This window comes from Muscardinus avellanarius (genome assembly GCF_963383645.1).
Source record: "Muscardinus avellanarius genome assembly, chromosome: 3".
NCBI classification, from domain to species: Eukaryota; Metazoa; Chordata; class Mammalia; order Rodentia; family Gliridae; genus Muscardinus; species Muscardinus avellanarius.
This window is the reverse complement of record NC_137788.1, coordinates 32741630-32760369: the sequence shown is the minus strand read 5'-3', so window position 1 is coordinate 32760369 and position 18740 is coordinate 32741630. Positions and strand designations below refer to the sequence as shown.

At 44.4% G+C, this 18740-nt stretch overlaps 1 protein-coding gene across 3 annotated transcripts in view; it reads right to left on the bottom strand.

Moving 5' to 3' along the window:
• MACF1 (microtubule actin crosslinking factor 1) overlaps positions 1-18740 on the bottom strand; it is a gene marked incomplete at both ends in the record, with an annotated part of 419220 nt that overhangs the window by 225234 nt on the left and 175246 nt on the right. For all 3 annotated transcript variants that reach the window (XM_080692742.1, XM_080692743.1, XM_080692741.1), the window contains 8 exons: positions 311-465; positions 663-756; positions 843-970; positions 2154-2249; positions 2396-2515; positions 3038-3144; positions 3246-3358; positions 4825-4991. In XM_080692742.1, coding sequence (XP_080548868.1) covers positions 311-465; positions 663-756; positions 843-970; positions 2154-2249; positions 2396-2515; positions 3038-3144; positions 3246-3358; positions 4825-4991 — 980 coding nt within the window. The remainder of the gene's footprint in view (positions 1-310; positions 466-662; positions 757-842; positions 971-2153; positions 2250-2395; positions 2516-3037; positions 3145-3245; positions 3359-4824; positions 4992-18740) is intronic.

Genomic DNA, 18740 nt, shown 5'->3' with positions numbered 1-18740 from the left:
CTGGATCACCAGTGTTTCTAGGCCAGGCATACTATCACATTCCTGTAGCCACTCTGAAATAGGTAGGGATATTATAAGATGCCACAATGACTAGGGGAGTCCTACAGGCATTTGGTGGGAAGGTCCTACAATAAGGGGAAATGATGTTCTCTACCATGAGAATTTTCCTACCCAAAGTATGTACACGCAGTATCTCCATCGAGACACTGACCTCTAAGGTCCAAGTTATAGGGTTCAGTGCTCTTGACCTGCTCTTGGTGGGTGAGCCTCAGCAGTAAGCAAGCCCTCTGCGTGAGCCCTTTGTCCTTACCTAAAGGCCAGCTCTTCTAGCTGGTAGTAATTCTCATCCCGTAGGATCTGGAGGTCCACCTGCAGCTGCCTGATGAGACCTTCACACTCCTGAATGTACATGATGACATCTGATTCACACTGTACCGGCTGTCCTGATTCCAGGTGAGCAGCATCCTGTGACAGAGGGAGAGAGTCAGGGTCGAAAACCTTCTTGCTCCCACCAATGAGGATGAGGAGTCCAAGGGCTTGCTGCACTTCTGAGAAAAAGCAAGTCACACAGCTGAATTCCTAAACTGTTAACTTCTGACCATCAGAGCAGGGGTAAGAAGTAGAAAACAAGTGACAGAAAAAATGGGGCAAAACAGACTTACAGCCTGCAGTGTATTCTTAGCTAGTGTCAGTTTTTCTTCACAGTTCAAAGCACCATTCTGGATTTTGTTTGCAATTTGTAGCAGCAATTCCAGCCTAAAATAAGATAAAAGGCATAGTCAAGTGCAAGGCTCAACACAAGCCAGTCAGGACTGTCAGACCCCCCAGGAGAAAAGACTCACCTCTCTACAGCCGGCCGGAGGGACTTCTCTCGCTCTAGCATCTCAATGATGAGCTTCCCCCACTCTTCTTCCACATCATTAGGGTGATAACCTTGAGGCAGCTTAATTCTGCCAAATTCAATCCACACCTAAAAGAGATACTTTTCAGTCCAAAACCACAGCATGCCCTCAGGCCCATTTTCATTTATTCTGTGTGTGTATGGGGGGGGGGGTTATTGGGGACTGAGCCCAAGGGCATTCTACCTTTGAGCTATACCCCCAGCTCTATTTTTGTGTGTGTGTGGGTCTGAGGATAGAACCCAGAGGCATTCTACCTCTGAGCTATACCCCCTACCCTATTTTTTTAAATTATTATTTATTTGAATGAAACGTGGTCTCACTAAGATGCAGAGGTCCTTACTAAGTAGCTGAGGCTGGCCACAAACTGTGAGCCTCCTGTCTCAGCCTCCCGAATGCTGGGATTACAATCGTGCGCCACCACGACCAGCTCCTATTTTTTAATTTTGAAACAAGGTCTCATACTAAGTTACTAAAGCTGCCCTGGAACTTGTGACCCTCTTGTCTCAGCTCCCCAGGTAACAGGTGTGCACCACCATGTCTAGTTTGATTTATTCATTATACTTCACTTCTTGCTTCTTTACCTAGCCAATCAGCAATATTCCCCACTATCTACTACCAGAAAAAAAAATCAAATATTTATCGGCACCTCACCTCTAAAACAAAGAGACTATCTGCTATAAATATTTCTGTTTATTCTATACTTTCTACAAATCTTCCTGTCTTCTCAATAATCTGCAGTCTGGCAAATTAAATGCCCATCTCTACAGCTTCAAATTCTCTAGGAATCAAAATGTGAATGGGAGTCTTTTCATCCTAAGGAAATATTTAGCTTCCTCTAAGAAGTAAAAAAAAAAATTCATCCACAAAACTTCAAAATTTCTGAATAAATGTATGTCACTTTTCAGATACACTCTCAATCTTTTTTTTTTTTCTTTTTCTTTTTTGAAACAGGGTCTCACTAGGTTGCTGAGAGTCTCACTAAATTGCCCAGGCTAGCTTCAAACCTGTGATCCTCCAATCTTAACCTCCCAAGTACTGGGATTACAGGCAAGAGTCTCCAAGCCCAGAAGTAAGTCCTTTTTAAGATGCAGATGACTGGTACCACCTCTTTACCATAAATTTTCAACACCACACTGTGAGTACTGCTATTAATGGAGGCTGGGGAGAATACACAGGGAATCTGTCTAATAGGGAAGCAACAAGAAGGAAAACCAGCAAACTTCAAGTCTTAATCAAGGTAAGTTTCCTTACCTCTAGTAATTTATACAACTCCTCGATTCTTCCTTTTTCTCTCTCCTTGGCCAGAATTTCTGTTTCTTTGAAGTGTATATATTGGTTATAAAGTGCCTATAAAATTAATATTGATGAATGAATGGATGCAAGCAATAGGGCCCAATTTTTCTCACTACCTCACCCAGAGTCAACAGCAACAAGCTCTGAGGCTTGCTCCCCAGGAAAAAACTTATAAAAATAACTGAAGTCCATGACTTTACCTTTAGTTCAACAGGGTTCTGGGGAAAAGATTTATCTGACATCAGTATTATGTGCTGCTTGATCCAGGGAATGAGGGAGTCCACTCGGCTTTGGTATTCTTGCCACTTGGAGTCCACTTCCTGTTGCCAGAAGGTAGATACCACATAGCCAATTAACAATATCCAGAATAAGCACAGGAGAAAGTGGCTCGGGCCTTCCCGAGCCATGTAAAGTCCTTTCCCTCTAATGGCCTGGACAGCCGCTCGGATTAATGCTCACAGACCCAGCTTCAAAGCTCCTAAAGGTCACTCGGGCTGGCAGCCAACATCCTGACATCCAGAAAGCTTGCAAACGACTACTAACAAGTACTCAGAAAGATTCAGGATATGCCCAATGAAGATGGTATCCGTGGCTGAGAAAACACTGCCTCATCCTAAACCACAGCCGGATGAGGAGGGCGCTCTTTGTTCAGCACCAAATGCTCTGTGCTAGATGGTGCAATATCAGTAGCACTGGGGCTCGTTCCCAGGAATCAAGGACAAGGCCCATAAAGAGAGTGGACCAAGTGGCCCTGCATACAAGGAGAACTAAGCCAACACTGTCCGGCCAAGGCATCCCGGTCAAACAGCCCAGGTCAGAGATTACCCAGGAGTGTTCTTTACCGTAGCACTGATCCCTTCTCCACCCTCAGGGACTTTCGGGAAGGCATCATAAATTGAAGACACATAAGTGATTACAGACTTTTCATCTGGAGATGGCACATCCACATCTGAGAGAATAAACAAGAAATTTCTTAGTCAGAATAAAGAAACCTGCTAGGAAAAGGAACAATAAATCTATGCCAAACATACTCAAGTTCAGGAAACTCACCTTCTGCATCCAGCAACCGGGTGACCCCCAGCCTTTCTGCTACTTCAAAGGCCTGCTCCAGATTCTCACGGTTACTCTGGATTTGCACTCTCTCCATATCTACCAGATCAGGTCTGCAAAAGTCCACCAAGGCACATGAAAGGCCATCAGCTACATATCACACGAGTGCACATGCGCACGCGCGTGCACACACACACACACACACACACACACACACACACACACACACACACACAAGAGGCTGGGGGTGGTACACACCTATAATGCCAGTACTTGGGTGGCTGAGCAGTATATCAAGACTTTCAGCAACCTAGCTGGACTTTGTTTCAAGAACAAAATTTAAAAGGGCTGGAAGTATAGCTTGGGGGTAGAATGCCCTGAGTTCAATCCCCAATGCCAAAAAAAAAAAAAAAAAATCCAAGAGTGAAAAACACTGAGTTCTAAAGCAGGAGGTCTAGAAGGGTACTGAGTCCATTTTTAATCACATACCAAGAGCCCAGTGCTCCCTAATTCTAAACTTACATGGGATTTCATGGAAAAGGTATGAACTAGTACTAAATAAAAATTGGTGCATGTTTATGACCACTAAGAGCTCGATAATCCTGATTTGTGTCATTCAAATTCCTATCTTCCTCACTCACCTCACTCCCAGCCACCTCCTGCTCCTCAAGCACGTCAATCAAGTCCTTGCTTCGGCCCGTGCACTTGCTTTTTCCTCTAATGGGAATGCTCTGACACAAAACCTGAGAGGCTCACTCCCAGTGTCCTCATAGAGGCTGCCTCTGGCCACACTTGACCAAACTACCACACCCCTGTCACTTGATCCTCCCGTACTTGCTACTATATGACAGCATGCATTTATTTCTTTATTGCCTGTTCTCCCCACTAGAAGGTAAGTTCCATGATAGAATTTTTTTTTTTTTTGGGTGTTACTGGGGGTGGAACCCAGGAGCTTTCTACCTCCGAGTTTATACCCCCAGCCCTAATTTATTCTTTATTCTAAAACAAGGTCCCCCTAGCTGGGCGTGGTGGCGCATGCTTGTAATCCCCGCGCTTGGGAGGCTGAGACAGGAGGATCACGTAGGTTCAAAGCCAGCCTCAGCTACTTAGTGAGGCTCTCAGCAACTTAAGTGAGACCCTGTTTCCAAATAAAATATAAAATGGGTCTGGGAGTATAGCCCGGAGGTAGAAAGCCTCTGGGTTCCACCTCCAGTACCACCAAAAAAATAAATAAATAAAAATAAATAAATAAATAAATAAATAAATAAATAAATAAATAAAACAAGGTCCCCCTGAGTTCCAGAGGGCCTCACTAAGTAGCTGAGGCTGTCCACAAACCTATAATCATCCTGTCTCGGCCTCTCAAGTACTGAGATTACAAACATGCACCACCATGCATGGCTTCCCATGACAGAAAGTTTCTGCTGATTTGCTTACTGCAATCTGTGTTTCTTTTTCAAATGAATAAATGATTCAGAGCTCCAATTCTGGGCTAATGAGGGAAATGATATAATAGCTAATTACAAACAACAGATGAGAAGAATCCCTTCTAGAAGCACTAAAATCCCATTGTACTTACCTGTATCGGTGAATAAGTGCATTGAACATTTTCCCATCACTCCAGCAAGAAGAAAAGTTGGTGCATTTGATTCCTGTATAACCAGCTGTCACCTTCTGAGTCCACAGGAGTAGTTTCTCCTTGGCTGACATGTCCCCGGATTCCCCACTAATGTAGATGTCAGAGATCTGCCAAAAGATAGGACATGAAATAATGTATTATGAGTAAGATGAAGCCTTTTAACCTTCTCTTCACCATGTATCATGGCTAGTAAAGTAAGAGGGAGATCCAAGGTCGGCAGCCATGTAGATGACAACTCCAACATGCAGTCATCCTCTCTGGTAGTCAAAGACACGCAAATTAAAATCATGAGGCAGAGCCAGAACCAGGAGTGGTGGTGCACGCTTGTAATCCCAGCATTCGGGAGGCTGAGACCAGAGGATTGCAGTTCGTGGACAGCCTCAGCTACTGGGTGAGGCCTTCTTTGGCAACTTAGTGAGACCCTGTTTCGAAATAAAAAAAGAATAAAAATAGGGCAGGGGTGGGCTCAGAGGTCAAATGCCCCTGGATTCCATTCTCAGAACTGAGGTGGGGGACATGAACCGGGTGTAGTGGCGCAAGCTTGTAATCCCAGCATTTGGGAGGCTGAGACAGGGGATGAGCAGGTTCGAAGCCAGCCCCAGATACTTAGTAAGGCCCTTTACAACTCAGTGAGACCCTGTTTCAAAATGAAAAATAAGAAAAAAAAATAGGGCTGGGGTGTCGCTTGGAGGGAGAATGCCCCTGGGTTCCATCCCCAGTACAACAACAACAACAAAAAAAAAAAAAAAAAGAAAGAAAGAAAGAAAGATAAAGAGAAGAAAAAAAGAGAGTTTACTTTTACCTATCAAACTAGGAAAGGCTTAATTGTTTACAATGACACCAATCAGACCTGGAGATTATATCTAAAATTAAGTATTCCTAGTAGGGAGTGGTGGCGCAAGCTTATAATCCCAGTGCTTGGGAGGCTGAGACAGGAGGATCACAAAGGTTCGAAGCCATCCTCAGCTACTTAGTGAGGCTCTCAGCAACTTAGTGAGACCCTGTTTCCAAATAAAATATAAAATAGGTCTGGGAGTATAGCCTGGAGGTAGAATAGCCACTGGGTTCCACCCCCAGTACCACCAAAAAATAAAAATAATAAAAATAAAAAAACTAAGTATTCTCATACAACATATAAAGTTACATTTATACTTAAAAAATACATACAATTTTGTCAGGAAATCACCAGAGGTAAGTATAGAAATTTTTATCTAAAGATGTGTAAGCCAAGCATGGTGGCACACATCTGTAATCTCAGGACTTAGAGGCTGAGACAGGCGGATCACAGGTTTGAGGATAGGCTCAGAAAGTAGGGAGACTCGGCAACCTAGCGAGACCCTGTCTCAAAACAAAAGGGCCAGGGGTATAGCTTGAAAGTATATATTGTCCCTGGGTTAAATTCCTAGTACTCCCACCAAAAAATGTTTACCAAAACATGATAGGGAAGTACGATACAGCAAAATATCATAAAGAGCTTACACTAATGATTTAAATACTGGTCACAAAGTATAACACATACACAGCACAGAATTCTTTGAAGCACTAAAGTATACTTTAGAAAATTTTAATGATGCGAAAAGTAGCCACTAAATTTTATAAAAATAAAATATAAAGCCGGGCGTGGTGGCGCATGCTTGTAATCCCCGCACTTGGGAAGCTGAGACAGGAGGATCGCATAGGTTCGAAGCCAGCCTCAGCTACTTAGTGAGGCTCTTGTCAACTTAGTGAGACCCTGTTTCCAAATAAAATAGAAAATAGGTCTAGGAGTATAGCCCAGAGGTAGAAAGCCTCTGGGTTCCACCCCCAGTACCACAATAAATAAATAAATAAATAAATAAATAAATAAATAAATAAATAAATACGCCGGGCGTGGTGGCGCACGCTTGTAATCCCAGCATTCGGGAGGCTGAGACCTGGAGGATCGCGGTTCGCGGACAGCCTCAGCTACTTAGTGAGGCCCTCTGCAACTCAGTGAGACCCGGTTTCAAAATAAAGAATAAAAAATAGGACAGGGGGTGTAGCTCAGAGGTCAAATGCCCCTGGGTTCCATCCCCAGACCCACAAAAATAAATAAATAAATAAATAATAAAATAAATATAAAGCCGGGAGTGGTGGCGCACGCTTGTAATCCCAGCATTCAGGAGGCTGAGACCGGAGGATCGTGGTTCGCAGACAGCCTCAGCTACTTAGTGAGGCCCTCCGCAACTTAGTGAGACCCTGTTTCAAAATAAAGAATAAAAAATAGGGCAGGACATGTAGCTCGGGGGTCCCATGCCCCTGGGTTCCATCTCCATACCCACAAAAAAAGAAAAAATTTTAAAAATAAAATACAACAAAACACATAGTAATCCTGATTTCATAAAAAAGGTTTAGTCATGTATATGTATATGAGTAAATATACGTATACGATACAGATGCATACATACATGTGTAAATCCTAGGGAGAAATATGCCAAATTAGTAACCAAATTAGTAACTACAATTGTCTCTGAGTGGTAGGTATTATAGGTGATTTTTTAATCTTCAAAATTTTCAACATCATGTACATATTTATTATAATAATAATTTTTTAAGCTATCTGAAGGAATCTCCAAAGTACAGCACAGGACCCACTGCAGAGAGAAGGCAGTGCAGTATAGGAAATCACGCATGCCTCAGTTTCCACAAAGAGCTGGTTTGAATCCTAGTTTATCCAAACACGGGCCTGGTTATCACATCTGTAGAATGATAATATGAGCTGCCACCTTTTCTTTTTGGTACTGGGAATTGAACCCAGGGGCATTCTACCTTCCTGCTACCCGCAGCCCTAATTTTTTATTATGTATTGTGAAACAGGGTCTAAGTTTTGGAGGGCCTCATTAAAAAGCTAAGGCTGGCCACAAACCTGTGATTCTCCTGTCTCAGCCTCCCAAGTGCTACGGTAACAAGCCTGCACCACCATGCCAGGCTTGAGCTACCACCTTTTCAGCTGCCACCTTTTTATTGTGATAATTAAAGAGATTATACATGAAAGCATTTAGCATAAACAGAGTTCCACTTGTCAAAAAGAGTTTCTCTTGTATGGATGAAGGATATCCTTCAATTCTTACATGACGAGATAGTGCTGATAGTCTGATCATTTAATTGAATGCTATTTTGCATTACTGGCTATTATTTTACACATATAAATTATTATCTCCCCCAAACTAGGTTTCCTGAGGGACTGGCACTACATCTTAACAACAGAACTATCTAAAAATAAGTATCTTCTGTAAGGAAGAACTCCTTGGTGCTGGATGTGTTCAAGCAGCAGCTTGAATGCTATGCAAAAAATAGCCTCCAACTCTGACCCTGTCCTTTGGAATATTGCCGATTCGCCTCGTCTTGTACCAGTCATACAGTGGGAACATAATATGTCTTAACAGTCATTTGAAGCTGAGCGTGGTGGCTCATGCTTATAATCCCAGCATTTGGGAGGCTGAGACAGGAGGATCGCAGTTCGCAGCCAGCCTCAGCTACTTAGTGAGGCCCTTTGCAACTCAGTGAGACCCTGTTTCAAAATAAAGAATAAACAGTAGGCTGGGGTTGTAGCTTGGAGGCAGAATGCCCCTGAGTTCAATCCCTAACACCACAATAAGAAAAAGAAAGGAAGGAGACAGGAAATCTCTGACTTATGATGGTTCAACTCAATTTTTCAACTTTATGATAGTGCAAAAGCATACCTACACAGCTATCTTGTTATATAAATTCAGTATGTTACTCAATAAATTGTAAGATACTAAGTACTCTAAGAGAGACTGTGTATTGTGTTAGATGACATTGACCAACTACAGCAATGTAAGTGTTCTGAGCAGTTTACAGTAGACTTCACTACACTATGACATTTGGTAGATTACATGCATTGTTTGTTTTTTATTTGTGTGTGTGTGTGTGTGTGTGTGTGTGTGTGTGTGTGTGGTACCGAGGGCAGAACCCAGGGGCTTTTCTACCTCTGGGCTATACTCATCAGGCCTATTTTATATTTTATTTGGAAACAGGGTCTCACTAAGTTGCTGACAGCCTTACGTAGCTAAGGCTGGCTCTGAACCTGTGCAATCCTCCTGTCTCAGCCTCTAAAGCACTGGAATTACAAGTGTGTGCCACCAATCCCAGCCTATGTATTAAATTTTTGACTTAACACATTTTGACCTATGATTGGTTTATTCAGATATAACCCCAGTTTAAGTCAAAGAACATCATATTTTATTTTTTGTTTGTGTGGGGGGGGCGGGTACTGGGGATGGAACCCAATGGAATTCTACACACCCAGCCCTACTTTTTATTATTATTTTGAAAACGAGTCTCACTAAGTTGCAGAAAAAGCCTCACTAAGTAGCTGAGGCTGGCCATGAACTTGTGATCCTTCTGTGTCAGCCTCCCAAGTACCATCATGCCCAGCTGAGCATCATATTTTAAAATCAAGAAAAATAGGGCCAGGAACTTTAATACTTTATTGAGGATAAAAGAAAACTGTGGAGCCGGGTGTGGTGGTACAAGCTTGAAATCCCAGCATTCCGGAGGCTGAGACAGGAGGCTTGTGGTTTGCCAACAGCCTCAGCTACTTAGTGAGGCCCTCTGCAACTTAGTGAGACTCTGTTTCAAAATAAAGAATAAAAATAGTGCAGGGGGTGTAGGTCGGAGGTAGAATGCCTCTAGATTCCATCCCCAGACCCACACAAAAAAAAGAAAAAGAAAAAAAAAAAGAAAAGAAAACTGTGAACTACTAAAAGTTCCTAAGATGTCTAAGCTGTCTGAAGACAGACTAGGGTGTGTGGAGTTTGCACAGAGTTTAGAAAAGTAAATCTAGGAAGCACCACCTCCATACCTGGGAAGGTGAATGGTACCCTCATCTGCAGATTCCAGGGCAGGGCAGGGTTCTCATGCCCTGGGCAGATCTATTCCTACAGGAGCAGTTGGGCTATCACACTTTGATGGTGCCAACTAATAATAATAAGATCATCCTGCAAATTATCTTCCACTCACCACCTCTCTGCTGACTCCCTTTTCACTTGACAACCTTCAAGTTACTATTTGCTTCCTGTACCGACATTGCAAAGTAACAAAATGTACTGAGTGGTTGATGCAAATATTCAGTAACTTGTCAACTAAGATTCATTTTGTAAATTAATTCACATCCATCAATCTCTTGCAAGTGTGATTAGAGTAAGTCAATTCTGCAAAATTCAATCAATTCCAAGTACACTGGGGGGAAAAAGATCCATGAAGCTGCAAAGCTGAGAATCCAATAATGGCTCACAGTGCCCAAGCTATCATCCTGTGAGCTCAGTATTATCAACAGTGCCTCCCTAGTACCAATTTTTTCCCCCAGTACTGGGGATGGAACCCAGGGGCTTTCTACCTCCAAACTACACCCCTAGCCCTATTTTTTAATTCTTTATTTTGAAACAGGGTCTCACTGAGTTGCAAGGGGCCTCACTAAGTAGCTGAGGCTGTCCACGAACTGTGATCCTCCTGTCTCAGCCTCCCAAATGCTGGTATTACAAGTGTATGCCGCCATGCTCGGCTCCCGGTACCAATTCTATTCCAGTTCCCTTAACAACATTTCTAGCTGCCTATTTCAATGGCTAATGCCACTCAACATTGACACATGCTAGTACTTTCACTGTTGCTGTTTCATACACCTATTCAGAAGGCAAAACATCCTCTTCAGGAATGTGAAATAGACTTGGGGAAGTAATAAGGGATACAATTTGAATAAGCAAAATAAAATCTGTGTATTTGGGCACTTTCCTAAAAACTAAACTCAATCTTGTTAATTGATCTCCTATGTCCGGCACAACCACTGTGAGCCTTGCTCATGCCAATCACAATATTTCTGTATATTGTATCAAACGTACTTCAATTAACAGCTTTCCTTTAGGTGCCCCCCACCCCAGGTCTGGGGGTAGAAACCAGGGGCATTCAACCTCCAAGCTACACCCCCTACCCAGTTTTTTATTCTTTATTTTGAAACAGGGTCTCACTAAGTTGCAGAGGGCCTCACTAGGTAGCTGAGGCTGTCCGCGAACCACGATCCTCTGGTCTCAGCCTCCCAAATGCTGGGATTACAAGCGTGCACCACCACAAACAACTCCTTTAGGTTTTTCAACACAGCTGGAATGAGATAGGGAAATATTTGGCTCCCTCAGGGAAAGGAAAAATACCATTTGGATTGGAGCCCTTCCTAGACTGTCAACTGGATGCAAAACATGGGATTATCACAACCATCTCAGTAATTAAATTTGGCTTTTGTCCATCTCTTCTGGTTACTTGCACGTGACATGCCGTCCTTTGGGCTCTGCAGAGGGATTTACCTTAATCTCCCAAATGCAGAATGCCAGCTTCAGTTTCAGGGAGCTTTCTACTGTGGCTGAGGTTTAAGCAAGAAGCTGTTTGGGGAAAGCACAGCCTCGATACCATGTCAGAGACTATGTACATCTACTTGAATTTCTTTTCACCCCATACTTCCCAAGGTATAATTCCCCGTATAATTCCTTCTCTGAAGTATTCCTGGAAACTTAAGAGTTTCCCAATAATTGAACAAGTATTCACTGAACAACATCATAACTTATGAAGAATAAGTCACACACTGCTAATTCATTGTTATCATTTTTCATGTAACCACACTATGCTGTTGGAATTATTTAATTTTTTTTTTAAACTGGGGACTGAACCTAGGGGAATTCTACCTCTGGGCTACACCCCCACCCTTTTTATTTTTATTTTGAAACAGGGTTTCAGTATGTTGCTGAGGCTGGTCTTGAGCCTGTGATCCTCTTGTCTCAGCCTCTCAAGTGCCTGCTCTATAAGACTTGGTGAGACATGCCATATATGACTACAACAAGGCTATGCGAAGGACAGCAGCTGGGTGGAAATAAAAGGAGATAGAGGAAGGGAAGATTTATGGTCTTCTTGGGTAGATCACTTTTAGAATTTTACTTATACCTATACACATATTTAGCACTGTATCTAACTCATTAATTTAGTATTAATACTTTTTCAGCCTTTACATTTCAAAAAACCATACTATTCAGCTGGGCAGGGTGGTGCACGTTTGTAATCCCAGCATTGGGGAGGCTGAAACAGGAGGACTGTGGTTCATGGACAGCCTCAGCTACTTAGTGAGGCCCTTTGCAACTCGGTGAGACCCTGTTTCAAAATAAAGAATTAAAAATAGAGATGGGGGTATAGCTTGAAGGTAGAATGCTACACCCCCAGCCCTATTTTATTTTTATCTACAGCCTCGACCCTATTTTATTTTTGTTTTGAAACAGGGTCTCACTAGGTTGATGAGTACTTGCTGAGGCTGTCCATGAAACTAGTTTTCCTGCCTCAGCCTCCCAGTACTGGGATCATAGGTGTGCGCCATCATGCCTGGCTGAGTCAAAATTTTAATTCAACAGGATCCACCAACATGTAGGCAGGAGATTGGTGCCGAGGGTCACGATATGGAGGAGGAAGGGACTTTCCTGTCCAGATGAGCCAGGGGTTCAGTATTTCGGCTACTGATGGCAGCTTGAAGTAGGAAGTCCTGGGAGAAGGAGCGGGGCGGAGAAGGCCTTTGTCTGACCTCAGAGTACAACTTCCATCAGACTTTTTCCATCCAGCTCCAATCCTAGTCTACTGATCATTCTGAAAACCATTTCTGCCAGCTGGCCTCTGTCATCCTACTTCTGCATTATCTACTTCCTGATACAGAAAAGCAGGCCGTGTCTATCTTCTATTATCTAAACCTCACACTGGCAGGAAATCAGCTCCCACTTCTCAGTATCCCAGAGAGCAGCAGAACTCACCGTGCAGCTTATGTCTGGCCAGAGTCTGGCCCCACTCCCTGGACTAATCAACAGGAAAGAGAATGCAGCTGAGTTAGGACAAGAACAGACACCACTCTGCAGCCTGAATTGTTTTCTGAAGATTAATACTCTGACACATAAAAAAACAAAACAAGGAGCTGGGCATGATGGTACATGCTTCTCATCCTAGTACTTGGGAGGCTGAGACAGAAGAATCACAGGTTCGAGGACAGCCTCAGCAATTTAGTGTGGCTCTAGTACAACCCTGTTCCAAATAGGAGGTAGAATGCTTCTGAGGTTCAATTCCCAGTACCCCCAAAAGGGCTGGGCATGGAGATACACACCTATAATCCCAGTATTTGGAAGGTTAAGATAGAAGGATTGCAGGTTCCTAGCCAACCCTGGCAATGTAGTAAGACTCTCTGGCAACTTAGTGAGATCCTGTCTCAAAAACAAAAAAATAAAATAGGGCTGGGGTATAGCTCAGAAGTAGAATGCTCCTGGTTTCAATCCCCAGTGCTACAGAACAAAAGAAGCATTAAAAAAAAATCTCCACTACTGAGCTGCATCGGACTCCTGCTAACAAAGGAGCTGGTGAGTGGCCCACACAGCTGCTCCTCTGGCATGTCCTCTCCTGCTCTCTGAGCTCCCACTCTGTGGGGGAGCTCACACTGCAGGCTCCCAGCGAGTCCCAACTCACATTCACAGGAGCCTGTGGTGTCAAAACTCTGCCCTCTGGCCACTGTCCTTCTCAAGGCCTGTGAGTGGACTGCTAGTGAGGGAGCAGCTCCCCGAGGCTACGAGTCCTCCACACTACGAGGGCGGCAGGCACTGGGCTTTACGGACTTTCCTTAAAACCGAGTGAGAAGGATTTCACGCTCATCCTGGTAATACTTCGGGTGTCACAGAAGATGGTCAACCCTTCTTCTTCTTCTTTTTTTTTTTTTTTTTTTTTTTTTGTGGTGCTGGAGGACTGAACCCAGTTGCTATACCTGGGTTCTATACCAGGTGCTATACCTCTGAGCTATACCCCCAACCTGAATTTTTATTCTTTATTTTGAAACTGGGTCTCACTAAGTTGTGAAGAGCCTAAGTAGCTAAGGCTGGCCCCAAACCCAGATCCTCCTGTCTCAGCCTCCCAAGTACTGGTATTACAAGTGTGTACCACCACGGCTGGCAGACCAGGTCATTTTTTACCCTCATTTTTCCAGCCTTGGTGCCTCTCAGTTATCTTGCCATATCTGTATTTTTCGAAAGGGTAAATGGGATGGATGCAGAGACTGGCTGCCCGGGAAATGCACTCAACTCACACACTAAATAGTAACAGCCATACCACTGCTGGTACTGTAAACCACAGACTGTGGTCCCAAAGATTCTCCCACCAATCTTTTCAGACTCCTCAGAGAGTCATGCAAAAGCTTCCCTCCTAGCGTGGAAACCCAGCCCATGAAAAGTGCCACTGCTATCTATGGTCCATTGTCTAGGGTTGATTTCCAACAGGACTTCCTAAAATTTTCCACTCTCAATTTTCTGAAAATCTCACAGTTAATTATGAGCATGCATTCTATAATATTACAATGACTCCATTATATCAACTTTAAAGGCAGTGGTTTTAAAAGAGAAACAAGTTCAACAATTGGTTTTATCCCCAACTACTTCATACAAAAATAAGACATTCCCTTATCTTATGAAACACAAATACTTGTACACCCCATCCCAACATTCTCACTGTCTTCCCTCCTACCATAATACGCACTTGTGCCTACACACATATCTATTTTTATATGAGGCCCACATAGCCTCTTGCCCATCCATAAAACTGCTACTCTTCAACAGCCACCTTTTCTTCAAATCTCTGGGACTCTCCAAACCCACACAACAGAGGACACTGGGGTGGGCCTCCCTGTGGGGATCGGCCCCAAAAAGGACATTTTAAGCACGGATCAGCTTCAGATGTGTTCTACCCTCAACCTCATGTTGGAGACAAACAGGTGGGGCACATCTATGCTGCGCATATATCAAGGCTATATAGTTGCCAGCTGCCCAAAGCTGGGCCAAGGAAAGTTCCCAATTTGACCTTCCACCTCTTGTTGTGTTGAGATCCCAAAGTTTTTCTTCTGCTACAGAGGCCAAACGCGGATGAAAGCTCTTGACCATTATAATGTCAATCCGCTCCACAAACCTGCATCTACACGCTAGATGCTATGCCACCCAGGGTCTCGCCGGGGACCCATCTCAGTGTCCAGATCTGAATTCTCATTTGATTCTTGACCCTTGGAGACATTCAAAGCAATCACCACCACCACCACCACCACCTCCTCCTCACTATATACTTCACAAACAAAACAAACAAGTTCAATGAAAAAACAAGCTTGAACCTTCAAACCACCCTGACTCCTACCCTCTTTCCTTTGCCCCTCAACTAACCCCTGGATAACTCTGCTCCCTCCTCTGATCTTGGAGTTCAGAATCAGAGGAGGATGAGCCCTTTCTCCCATGCACACAGTGAACAAATTTCCCCACAGGAGGGGGATTGCATCAGCTCTACTAAGAACACACTCCAGGGAGAAGGGCGAGCACACTGAAGACAGTGGCCTCACCCTCGCCTCTCCAGCCCCTCCGACACCCTCGCCCTTCACAGCATCTCAGAATCAGCTCGCTAACCCCCCATAATATACCACAACTATGGGAAGCAGGTCTGAGAGTAAGGACTACCAAGCACTGCACGCTGAGAGATGGTCCTGCCAGATAGCGCAAGCAATTATGCTGCCTGGCTACCCAGAAGCTGGAATTGATTCCCCAGAGACAGCAGACTTGTTTCAAGCATCCAGGGGCAGACTTGAAATAGATTCTCCTTGCCAAGCCCCAGCAGTCACTAACTCATAGTACCCAACAGGGGGGTAAGTTGGAGAAGCACTAGGATCCTTGCTGCTCACGCTAACAGGCTTGAGGTCCAGGAATTCAAACAATGGTTTGGTTACCCCTTGATCATGCCCACCTACCTCCTCCAGACCCCATGATGGGGTATGGCTTGCCTCCAAAGAAAGGGTGCCATCCTCTTCCGAGAAGGATGGGGAGCTCTTTCCAGGTTCTGTATCTTTAGGCTGGATGCCATGTAAGTGCAGTCCATCACTGCCATAGCCAGAGGAGGAGGGCAAAATGCTCACAGTCATGCCACTGATGGATAAGTCACTCGGAGAGGTAGGTTGTCCGGGACCCTGCGGGGGCACACCACCCACGCGGGCAGGCTCTGTGCACCTAGGGCCTCCAGGCTGGTCCAGCAGCGATGAAGAAACAGAACATTCAACAATCCGGGAACCTGCAGGGGCACTGGAAATACTCCTGGTTCCTCCCCCTACACTCCAGCCCTCTGAAAGTTGGTCTTGATTTCTTGCATCGGTGGGATAGTCTGTCCCGGGCAGCTTGTGGCTTTGAAGTCCACGGCGGGTGCCGCCTCTCTCCACTGCAACCTCTCCTTGCAAAGGCAGCAGCAAGGCCCTGCTGCTGCAGGATGCTGTCCTCGGGAATTCTACCAGCTGGCTCACTGACTTCTCACAGTCCCTTTCCGCGGGGTTATCAAGCAGGTGAGCAATGACAGTCATCCCTTCTTCCAGGGAGTCCCAGGCCCCTCTGGCAACTGATGACTCATTCTCTAACAAAAGGTGAGCAGTTTGGATCTCCCCCTGGAATCTTTCCTTCACCTGCACAATCATCCCCTGATCACACTCCAGAGAGTTGGGGGCTGAGTCCCCAGGCTGCAAGATGTCTGAGGGGGGGTGTGCCAGCCCGCCTACTCCGTCTTCCTGCCGGAGACTCTCTGTTAACTTCGTTAGGGTTTCGGTCTCTTCAATGACTCCAGTTCCCTCCAAAGGCTCTTCCTCTTGAGATGCCTCTGGAGTAGGAATTTTTTTCCCCCTCCACTTCCTTTTGAAGCGAACCCTTTTCTTAGGAGATATAGGAGCCTTCCCAGGAACAGCTATTGACTCTTTCGGCTCCTTAACACAGCCCAGCGAATTTCCCATTTCTTTTCTCTCCTAATCTCAGCAAAAACGCAGCTAAGCCAGTTCTGGAATCCCAGAGAAATCCCAACCTTGGCTTCATTGGATTCCATGCACATTAAAAAACACGCACTATGCCGGCAATCCCTCCAATTCTTCCTCCCTCCCTCCCGCCTCTCTCAGTCTCTTCCAGCCGCTGCCGATTCAGACAGCCATCTTACAGGCTCAGGGCTGCAACAAGACAAATTCAAAGCATCTCACTGCAGTTCAGAAATCACTTGACCTAAAAGCAGACAGAAACCGGATTGGCTGCAGCTTCCTCTCTCCAAATATGAGGTAATTGGAGCACTGCCCTCCGTAACACAAACAGAAAGCAAAAAGGAGCTGGAAACCAGGGGAGGGGAAGCATTAGGGAGGGTGAGGAGGTAGGGGGCGATGTAAGAGTAAATGAAAAGGGGAGGAGAAAAGAGAGAGGTGACGGCACAGAGGAAGGAGGAGGAGAACAATATCAAAGAGGGAAAAAGCAAACCAGCTCGGCTAGTACCAACCAGCAAGGGAAGCAGAGGAGAGCTGAGCCGGGGCTGGGAGCTGCAATTATGGCTCCCAAACTATGAAATGAAATAGACTTCAATTGTTTCACCAAAATGGCCAATAAAAACAAAATCAAGCAAGATAATCATATTCTCAATTTTTTTCAGGTCAGAATACAATGCAATAATTTTAATCAAATTATAATCCAAGCTGGGTGTGGTGGCACACAGCTATAATCCCATTACTTGGGAGGCTGAGAAAGGAGGATCACAGATTTAAGACCAGCCTCAGCAATTTAGCAAGATACTGTTCTAGAAATAAAAAGAGCTGGAGGTGTGGCTCAGAGGTAGAATGCCCCCAGATTCAATCCCCAATACCACCACCAAAAAAAAAAAAATGTTTTTAACCCAAAAAGAGACTAGAACAGTACTCTGCACCATTAAGAAACACAGGCTTTAAAAAGATACAGCCATGCCTGAGCTGGGTGTGGTGGTGCATCCTTGTAATCCCAGTCCCAGTACCCTTGGGGGGTTGAGACAGGAGGATTGCAGGCTCAAGGACAACCTCAGCAAGTAGTAAGACTCTCATCACCTAGGGAGACCCTGTTTCAAAATAAAGATAATAAAATAGGTTTGGGGTGTGGCTGAGAGGTAGAATGCCCCTGAGTTCAATCCCCAGTAACACACATGCATGCACGCGCACACACACACACACACACACACACACACACACACCTTCCTGTAGTATTTCCCCCCTTTAAAAAAAAATTGTTAATTTTGCTAGCTAATGGAAATCTGTTTTGAGTACAGTATGAAATCTCAAAGGAAAGTATTCTGCTTCCAAATAAACCCTCTGAAGCAGGGTCTCCACTGAACAATACCGATAGTAGCAGTCACCACTAGTAGTCACCTCCCCCACTCACCCCCATCCCGCATACCTCTGATGTACCAAGCACGTGTGCAGCTACATACAGATTATCTCATTTTAGTTCTATAGGAGGCCCAAACTATCATTTTATATGGTTTTTGATTTTGGTTTTGTCTTGTTTTTTTGTACTGGGAATTGAATCCAGGGTCATTCTACCTTGGAGCTATACCTCCTTTTACTTTTTATAAATAAAAGGTGTCTTGCCAAATTGCTAAGGATCTCACTAAGTTGCTGAGACTAGTCTCAAACCTGCGATAATTACAGGTGTTCACCACTACACCCAACTTGCTTGCCGTATGTATGTATGTATTATTTTTATTTATTTATTTATTGTACTGGGGTACTGGGGATGGAACCCAGGGTCATTCTACCTCCGAGATATACCTCTAGCCCTTTTTAAAAATATTTATTTATTTATTTATTTATTTATTTATTTATTTATTTATTGCGGCACGGGGGATGAAATCCAGGGGCATTCTCTTATTTTTTATTTTGAAATAGGATCTCACCTCAGTATCTGAGGCTAGTCAGGAACCCGATCCTGTCTCAATCTCCGAAATGCTGGGATTGCAAGCATGTGCCACCATGC